This window comes from Pomacea canaliculata, linkage group LG2, assembly GCF_003073045.1.
Source record: "Pomacea canaliculata isolate SZHN2017 linkage group LG2, ASM307304v1, whole genome shotgun sequence".
Lineage (NCBI taxonomy): Eukaryota > Metazoa > Mollusca > Gastropoda > Architaenioglossa > Ampullariidae > Pomacea > Pomacea canaliculata.
The window spans coordinates 8,278,689-8,288,048 of NC_037591.1; the positions used below are offsets into that span (position 1 = coordinate 8,278,689).

The 9,360-nt window shown below is 35.1% G+C and overlaps 1 protein-coding gene across 2 annotated transcripts; it reads right to left on the reverse strand.

The window, feature by feature from the left end:
* Nucleotides 1–197: 197 nt before the first annotated feature.
* On the reverse strand, nucleotides 198–9,355 carry LOC112558314 (aspartyl aminopeptidase-like). 2 transcript variants are annotated; one of them, XM_025228718.1, is made up of 14 exons: nucleotides 9,214–9,355; nucleotides 8,505–8,580; nucleotides 8,029–8,117; nucleotides 7,320–7,433; nucleotides 6,804–6,929; nucleotides 5,892–6,016; nucleotides 5,346–5,424; nucleotides 4,868–5,053; nucleotides 4,438–4,518; nucleotides 4,098–4,258; nucleotides 3,780–3,819; nucleotides 3,106–3,207; nucleotides 2,113–2,280; nucleotides 198–1,699 (listed from the first exon to the last, which is right to left on the reverse strand). In XM_025228718.1, exons 1-14 carry the CDS (start codon nucleotides 9,214–9,216, stop codon nucleotides 1,652–1,654), a joined length of 1,398 nt encoding a protein of 465 aa, XP_025084503.1. In that variant the 5' UTR covers nucleotides 9,217–9,355; the 3' UTR covers nucleotides 198–1,651. The 2 variants fall into 2 exon arrangements, with proteins under 2 accessions (XP_025084503.1, XP_025084502.1); XM_025228717.1 differs by lacking the exon at nucleotides 9,214–9,355 and adding an exon at nucleotides 8,743–8,964.
* Nucleotides 9,356–9,360: the final 5 nt, after the last annotated feature.

The following is a 9,360-nucleotide window of genomic DNA, read 5'->3' on the forward strand; positions in this document are numbered from 1 at the left end:
ATCGCTGTTGTACGTTACCCAAACAAGTTTATTATTTACTATTTTCCCAGAAATGCAGCTTTACTTAGAACAGAGCAATACCACAACACATTTATGTCCGCCCCACCAAATAGACACTCGTACAATCATGTTTCAGACTTCCACATGATCCAAGTTCATTCGCACAGAGCATAATTAAAGCATTTAGAAGAGGCGTGGTCGAAACGACAACTTTAATTTTGATCCACATGCATGTATACAGAATCGGCGGCCCGACAGAAGTCGATAAATCTACGTTTATTCAGCTCTTAAATTTTTAGGCTCTTGGTGACACAAGGTATTTAGTCTGGGTAAAGCTGATTTTCTGTTACCCTTGTGAGTTTTGTGTGGTCGCGACACCACCTTTTCACTCGAAACACGTACTATATATGCCTCGATCTCTGTTGACTGAAACAAGCTTGTCATGCAGACATCATTTTACTTGGCTTTGCAGTTCCTTGGCATCATGATTGCAAAGTAACATTTCTAGGAGACCAGTGGCACAAGTTATATTTGTAACCATTAGCAGAGAGTACCATCTGTCCTGTGTTGCTTAGAACCTACTGTTCTTTCTCTGCGCAAGGCATATGTAACTATAGTGTATGCTTAGCTGCTGGCTAGACATAAAACACAAATTTGTTCCCCTCCTCCAGCTCCTGTACAATTTCTTTCACTGTGTACATTAAGTTGGTATGGGCCCTCTCTTTTTCTGTTTAATGGCTGATTCACTTGTTTGAATTTTTTTTTGTCTTCCTCTTTTTTGCAGCTGGAGGTCTGAAAATTTTTTTCTACCTGGATAATAATAATAATAAAGCACTTTTATCACTCAGCACAACCACAACAGGCTATGCTCTCTGCGCTGACCAATGATAATAAGGAAATAGAATTTAGAAAACACTAACAATAATATGCTATGATACAAGACACGTTCAGCCACTGAGCCACAGGTTGAAGGAAACATAAAAAAGTTAAAAAAATGAAAAGTATAAATGAATGTTTAAGAAAATATTATGTAAAGATAAGCTGACTTAATGTAATGTCAATAAATTAAACTAAATTAGCTTATGTGGATAATGGAGATGCAGCATTTGAAAAATGGTACTATGGTAAATGGATAAAAATTTGTCAAGTGACCAAGAAAGAGAATGTACTTGTATATAGCTATAAATCTTTAATAAATAAAAAAAATACATAGCATGTGAAATGTGTGACAATTCAAAAACACTTCTATAAAGGATTATTTAGATGTGAAAAACAGTAAAAGATTTAATAAACAATTGCAAACTATTGTAATGTAAATATCTGGCATGGACACATTATAGATTATAATATAGTTTAACACTTAGAAACTTACAGTGATAAAGTACCACTGGATTTACAAAATAAAGATCTCTTCAAGAAGAATGAAAAAGACTGAGCATTTTAAAAAATGTCTTGAAATCTTGTTACTATATTTAGAGTGACAAAAGATGGCAGGAAGGCTCATCATTCAAGTCAGTTAGATGGCCATTTCTGTCAGCATTTGCTGCATACATGTTACAGGAGTGTTAGCAGCAAGGCATCTGATTGTGGCAGAAGGTTGTCATCATACTTTTCCAATTGGTTATTGTTAAATTCCACATTTAGGCCCTGGTTAGAATTTGAGAGAAGCTTGGATGGTAGGAAAGAACTGGAAAAATCCCTGAAAGCATAATATTTAAGAAATCAGATGATGCGATCTTGGTGTGATAAGAATAATATTTCTGGGTATGGCGAGACAACAATGATAAGATTTTCTGGAACAGAAATAAAATGATAATGGAGAGCACCATTCTTCTGCATGTGTTTTTACAGGGTTAGCTGTGGAAGAAGATTAATACAAAGCAGGCATCTTCAGAATATTTAAATGCTTTAACAAAACTCCCAGCATTTTGTTTATCCTGTTCTGAACAACACAAAACATTTTTAAACACACTGACACTCTTTGCTTTGATCCAATTAGAAGAGCCCTATGTGATTACTTTATGGATAAGAAGGAAAATATAAAATATCTGGTTGTCAATGAGACATTCAGTTTATGAAAAAATGAAGAGCAAAACAAGTTGTTGTGCCTACCCTAAATAAGTTGGTGGCATGTACAACACTTGTGGTGTCTCCCATCTCACGGATTGAATGCATTGCCAGCTGAGGAGCACCAACATCAACTGTTGCCATACCCAGCTTTGCAGACATAATAGGTCCGATAGTGGAGCCACACGTGGAATCATTTCGCACCACAAAATCCTGCCATAACACAGTTTTTACCAATTCACCATACAGAGTCCTTTTTACCATTTCTACATGCATTTGTAATCCATATAATACAAGTGATGCTCAGACCTCTGTGAAATGCTGGATTATTTTTATCTCTTCCCCTGCTCCCCACATAAACATATTTGAGTTTCAGCTACCAGTAGCAGGAAAAAAGTATACATATCAACAATATATACAATGTGTTAATTTCATTGTGATCTTGATTCCCTGATGTCAAGAAGCTGCCTTAATTATATTTTTTGTGCATCTAAAACTGTCATCATCAAGAAATGATGTGATTTAAAGTTTTTTTTAATATGATGTACATATACATCTAAACCAGGGGTCTCAAACTCATATTAGCATGCGGGCCGCAGTGGAAAGTAGCAGCCAGTCAGCGGGCCGCACCACGAAAAGAAAATGTTTTTTCATTAAATTTTACGAACACTACTGTCACTGCAGTTAAATGCTAAAATAAAGTTTTTACAATTATTAATTACATTAATTAATTGCTTGTGAACGGGAGTAATTTTCACCGCGGGAGTTAATCACCAAGCACAAAATACATATACATCGCGGACGTAACAAAATGTTTCGCGGCCGCATGCGGCCCGTGGGCCGCGTGTTTGAGACCTCTGATCTAAACGATGAAAAAGCTGCACATTACATGCAACAGTAACCTCAAGTATACTGACAATTTTAGAGTGTCTCATCAACCATGATTTTGATATCTGCAGCAGCTCTCAAAAATAAAAATGACCTGTCCTGTATAATCTTCTACACATACATGAAAAAACAGCTAAATAACACAATCACCTGCAGTGGGACACCAACACGTTCAGCCACTTCTCGGACAATAGCTGATGTTATGGCTGTGGTGGCATACCTCTGGTTGGCATTGAATTTTATTACAATACCCTGAGAATGAAAGCAAGAAAAAAAATGCACCACATAATTTCTTCTATTATCCTGAGGAAATATTTCAATGAATCTTACTCCTCTCTGACAATATGGGTGTCCACAACCTCTCTCTCTCTCTTTGAACTTATATACATTTTATGGTAAGCCCTCATCAACATCAAATGAAAGGGAAAAAAGCATTTAAATGCTATGAGACATATGTCAAAATGCCCTTGAACACAAGAAATTAACAACAGAGTGTTGTCCACAACACAAATTGTTGCCAGAGATAGATGTAATAAACTAAATCAAAACCACAAAATGAGCACAAACCATTCTTCAGCATTGTATTTTGCCAAACATGGGAAATGCTACCCAAAGTGGCACACATGGAGCAGTTAAAATTCTGATAAGACTGAAAGTCTTCTTGCAAACATGGTCAGAATTAAAACTTAAGGTAAGGATTAGTAATGAGTACACTTAAAAGACATTCCATGTGAAAGAATTAAAAAATAGAGATATCTAATTGTGACAATAAATCAAACAGAGGCAACAAATTTGAATTCAAAAAGAGATTTTAAATAACCAACCCCATGGAAGCTAGGCTGATGGTTGCTCTCATGTTTCTCTCTGGAACACAAAGTTGAGAAAGAGAATGTCAGATGGAGCAAATCTTGCTAGTGATGCTAACATTAACCACAGGCAAAAGATGAAAAACCAAAGTAACCTGACATACTGACATGAATGGCAGCAGTTTAACAACAAGTGCACTTTAGAAATTGCAATTTTCTAGGGATTATCTTTCATGCATTTCTTCTTTATAATCGAATAATTTCTTCCACAACAGAAAGAGATAGTGTGTGAGAGACTCTCTGAGTGTGTGTGCGTGTACTTTAAATGAAACTAACGAGTAGTTAGGATGAAGTGCATGGGCCTGATCGGCGCTGATCATGAAGGATTTGCTGATGGATTCCTCAAAGGCAGTAGGACAACCACTGCCAACACCGATTCGACGGAGAACTAGCTCCTGGAATGTTGAGTCAGCACCTTGTGCGCTTGTAGACCCCACCTGTAAACAGAAACAAGCTTGTCTGTTCAAGACAGCATACAATTGTTCTGATCTCTCTCTCTCATACTCAAACATATATGCACAGATGCATGTCCATTTCTAAAACACTTTTTTCTGATTAACAGAATCGAGTGCTGAAAAACATGATTTTGAAAGCTGTTACTTGTTAGTAAACTTACTTCTTCATTGTCAAAGAGACTGATCATACGGACATTTGGATCTGTCTCTAAGCTTCCGTCAGACAATGAATCCAGTAGACCCTGCAAGAATGGAATTTTCTTCTTAAAAAAACAACCTGTCCCTTGTTAGCTAATGCCTCATCTAATGTCCAGCCTACATTTTAATCATATTAAGTATTACAAAAGGTGAACTGTAATGAACTCCTAGAAACTAGAAATAAAATACAAAGGATGATATCTACTGTTCTGATGTAAATGCGAGATTCTTACCCTCCCCATTTTGTGTTTTTAGTTTATTTTTGCTTTTTGATGCCTTATTTTGTGTCAGTGTTATATGCCTGAAGCTTCCACTGTGAGGGATATTGAAAGTTAAAATGAATTATTATTATTCTTACACGTATCTAAGCAAAGTCTTTAGTACTGCTCATACCTGGCAGGCACAGTAAGCATTCAGGAGATTGTCAAGCCTTGGAGAGAAAATGAACTCCTCCAATGCTCCTCCTATAGTGGCTGGCTGTGTATCTGCAAGGCAAAGTTCGAAGTCTCGCAGCTGATTTGGCAAAACTTCCAGTGTCTCACAGAGAAGCTTGATGAGGAGTGGAGAGTGTTTACTAGCCTGCATACCAGACAATTGCATTTTCAATAATGTATTCAAACTATCCATGTGGCCTCAACATTAATAGTACTGGCTACAAAAGTTCATTAGAAACAGAAGTCCCTCAAGTATTCCCTTTATCATCATGCTCTCTTAAAAGTTTACATTAATTTTTTCTGAAATAAAACAGTATTACCACTAAAGCATAGTATAAAAATAAAACTAAATAATGGGTACCACCATTGTAAAATTTTATAACTGATTAGCAACTCTAAGATCACTACTGACAACAAGAATGCCAGAAAAAACTCACGATGCCGGTTTGTTGTCCTTCTTCAGAAGGTAGCTGCCCTTCTAGCTGAGCCTGAGCAACCGTGTTAAGTATAGGGCACCTGGCAAAAATAAATCACAATTACCCAGTCTAATTAGTTGTGAAATAAGATTATCAATTCTATATCGTTGACTTTATTACTAATGACTGGTTACTGCAAGAATATAAAATTTCATTATAACATGTTTGTTAATGAATTCTGACTCTATTTCTCTAATAAAAGCAGCATGATGAATTGTAAATAGATAACATTGACAATTAAGAAAAAGGAAATGATACCTATTTGAATTACTTAAACTTAAAGACTGAGAAGTTTTTTCCCCTCCAAAGATAATAACATTACTGTATAATTAGAGCCTTGCTTCTTCAGAAACCAAGATAGTTTAAAGAAATGCTAGTGTAATCAATATTGTCCATTTATAATTAACAGGAAGTGGTCAAACAACAAAATGTTTAAAAAAACCCACAAATGCTAATAGCCTGCCTGTGTCATCATTTATTGGAGGAAAAGAAAGACCATCAACTTACAGATGATTTTCTTTATTTGGACCAAAACTTTCATTGATTTCACGTTGAAGGTGGATAGCAAGGTGTGGAATTCTCAGTATCGGCCGCTCAATATTTACTAGTCTATGTGCCAGATTATCTCCTTCCTGTTAATAAAAGATGCAATTGCAATTTTTTAAAAACCCACAAAACGAAAGGCAAAAATAAAGTTTCATTTAAAATGTGCATTATTCTTGCAGGTTTGCAACAAACAGTTTTAGAAGAGCTTTCAGGACAAATTCAATAACACATCATTATCAAATACCCATAACTTAAAAACCTGCAGAGGCAAAAAAATTCACATTAATAATTAATGAGTTTATTAATATATGCAACATTTCATTGTTTTTATGCAATGCAGTGAAAGAGGAAAAATATTTAGATCTGAGATCTGATCAGGCTGTGAAAATGAGGTCTGAAGCAAAATAGGTTTCATCATTGCTACACTATCAACAAATGAAATATACATAATAAATATTTTATGATTAGTTTATTATTAAAATTTTACATGCCTTCATGGTGTCTTCCTCAATGGTTATTATGTAAATTGAAATAAGCAAGCAAAGAGCTGTTACAAATATGCCACCCACTTACCTTTTAGCACTTACTCATAAGGAAAGAACATTTTAGATGTTGATGTACAAACAGGGAGAGAACTTAAGAAGCAAAATGGTCCATGAACAGAATGAGCTTTCTTTTGTCATTTTTTAAAAATCAGCATGATGGATTAAAAAATACCACTGTCTTTTATGTATATATTTGATGAAAACCTATTCATATGCTGATGATGGGGATGCACTACACTGCAAAGCGTTCAGGAAAAAAAAAATCAGCACTTTGTGATGTCGATTTAAACTGTCCACATTTAAAAAGACTAACATAAATATATCTCACCTTAACAATAACTCTACCTGCAACAGTCAGGTCTCGATCAAACCAGGTGCTCCATATGCCACCACCATAACATTCTACACCTACCTGGCAGAAACCATTGCGAACTTTGCCAGAGACAGGTTTCACCTAAACAAATCAATATTAAGATTTTACAATGATCATCATCATTTTGGTTTTTTACCAATCTCTTTCTGAACACTTTTTTCTGCAAAATGATAAATCTCAGTTTATATAAAATGTTTTATACCAGCAAAATAGAATCAAAGACCATTTCTAATTATACACATACAAGCAAAGCATTTGTACAGACTCTTTCTTTCTGAGAACTAACTGTCTCATAAACTCACATGACTTGAAATAATGATAACTAGGAAAATTGAATAAAAAAATATCACCTCCATGAAACTTATGTTTTTTCCCCCATACTGTTTCCTCGATACACCACCCATAAAGAGCCCACCCATATTCCAAATTTACATTCATCAAGAGTGACTATAGTTTCCTCTTGGCACCAACCTTAAGACATGGACTGTCTGTGTGAGCACCCACTATACTAAATCCATTTCCCGGTTGATATTTTCCCCCAACCGCAAAGGCAATAATAGTGGATTGGTTCTTTGTCACAAAATACTGCAAAAGACATAAAAGGTGTGGTAAATCTCGGTGAATATAAGACACTATTACAGTGCTAAAAGGATAAAGGTCTGAAGGTGTTTTAAGATCTGAAAAGGGACCTCATCTGCTGAGCTGGAACTGACTGATCAGTGCTTTCAGTACTGTACTTTAAATAGGAAAAAAATGTTGTCTAAATAGGATCATAGAACACATAAGCAAATGAATGGTTTCTAATCAAACATTGGCCTCGTCATCACCTCTGAATTATTTTATTAAAAAAAAAAAATTAATCTTTTTTACTTTGTATGCTTTTATAAAAAAAAAGATGTGGCCTTGTCAAGACATGTAAATGACTCAAAGTATATTTTAAATGGTCTCTAAAGCATCCCAAAGATGTTTAAAATTCATTATTATATTGAGGAATGATAAAAACTATTCACACTATAGGAATGAGACCTTAGATATAGCCAACAATTAGATGCACAGTCATTCTGTATGTACAGATTTATGTGAATATGCAAATAGGTGATATTCCATTACCAGAAACACATCATTGATGGAAATAAGAATGTGTCAACATCATGAAAATAAATTACAAGAGGATCCCAACCTTTTGCAGAGGTTTGACTGACCAGCTGTCACGATCCAGCAGCTCCACAAACCCATGGGCAAGCAGTTTTCGTTTGATCTCATCTACAGCTGTTATTCAAAGAGAAATGTGCTTTAATAAATAATAATAATCACACTACAAGCTCAACACAATTTCCTCTTCCCAAAGAATGGGTAAGATGCTATGCGACAGGTGTTAGTCTTATTAAAAAAATTGTATTTTTATTTGTTTAACTTCCATTTTCACCATAATCACATTTCTTTATTTACACAACACCCCCAGATAGTGTGATTTTTAATTCATTATGAAATGTGGCACATCAATAACCTAGCTTGTACTTTCTGTTGCTACTACTAAATATAATTGTTCACTAGAGCCATAAAATAATAAACAATAATCATCCTTGGTATTAAACATAGAAGAAAACAGAGAGGAGATTGTTTTAGAAATTGTTCTAAATGATAGCAGAAATTCACCATGAAATGGGGATGGTGATCTGTTGATGAATGAAACAAAATCATTGGCTGCCAGTAGCATTTTTGACTTTGAGGCCTTCAACAAGAAAGAAAATGAAACAATTTATAACAGAAAGCAGTAGTGTTAGTGTTAACAACAAATTTAAGTGGCAACAAAAATGAATGTCATTCTTTTCCCCCTCATTTAAAAATGCATTTTGCTGCATCTGAAATCTTGTAAAAGAAAACATGAAGTTACTTTCGTCAACTGGTCAGTCTCTTTCAAGGCCAAAAATACAAGTTTCTAACTCTCCAATGCAGCTATTACTTTGGAAGACACATTAATATATGACAAACTTCTTCATAAAATAGTGTAGCGATCTGCAAGGCAGTTAAATTATGCTGAGTAACTGTACGTGGCTTATGAGTAGGCAGATAAGAAATATCAGTATGCATAATTTTATGCTGAACTGTCAGTTTGCTTGTTCTGGGCCATGCATAAGAACAGCGTGGCAGTCGGGACAGAACAGGAAAAAAAATGTAACAAGGAACATTTCTTCACATTTTAGAAACCTTAACCAGCCAAAAAAAAAAAAAAAAAAAATGTAGAACATGCTTGTCATGTCACGAGCAAATTTCACGTGACCATTCCTTTGTCCAACAAAATTTAGAGCGAAAAGACAACAAGCATAAACACAAAGGTAGTCAAGCTTAGAATCTGTTTCAGTACCATATTTGTTCTTCGGTCTTCTGCTTGCCACACTAAAGAAGCACAGAAACTCTGTTTACAGCACTCTTGACGACGCCCATTCAAGAACACTTCTTGTTTCCCAGTTGGTTCAGTTCTTATCTGGTTATGAAATGCGAATCGGCTAAA

Bases quoted from the DNA above. Each gene is read 5' to 3' on its own strand.
- LOC112558314 (XM_025228718.1), bottom strand. The intron at 5,425-5,891 runs GTAAGTTGATGG...TATTTTTGCCAG, and splicing joins CCAAATAAAGAAAATCATCT to GTGCCCTATACTTAACACGG. The intron at 4,259-4,437 runs GTAAGTTTACTA...TTCTGTTTACAG, and splicing joins GTCTCTTTGACAATGAAGAA to GTGGGGTCTACAAGCGCACA.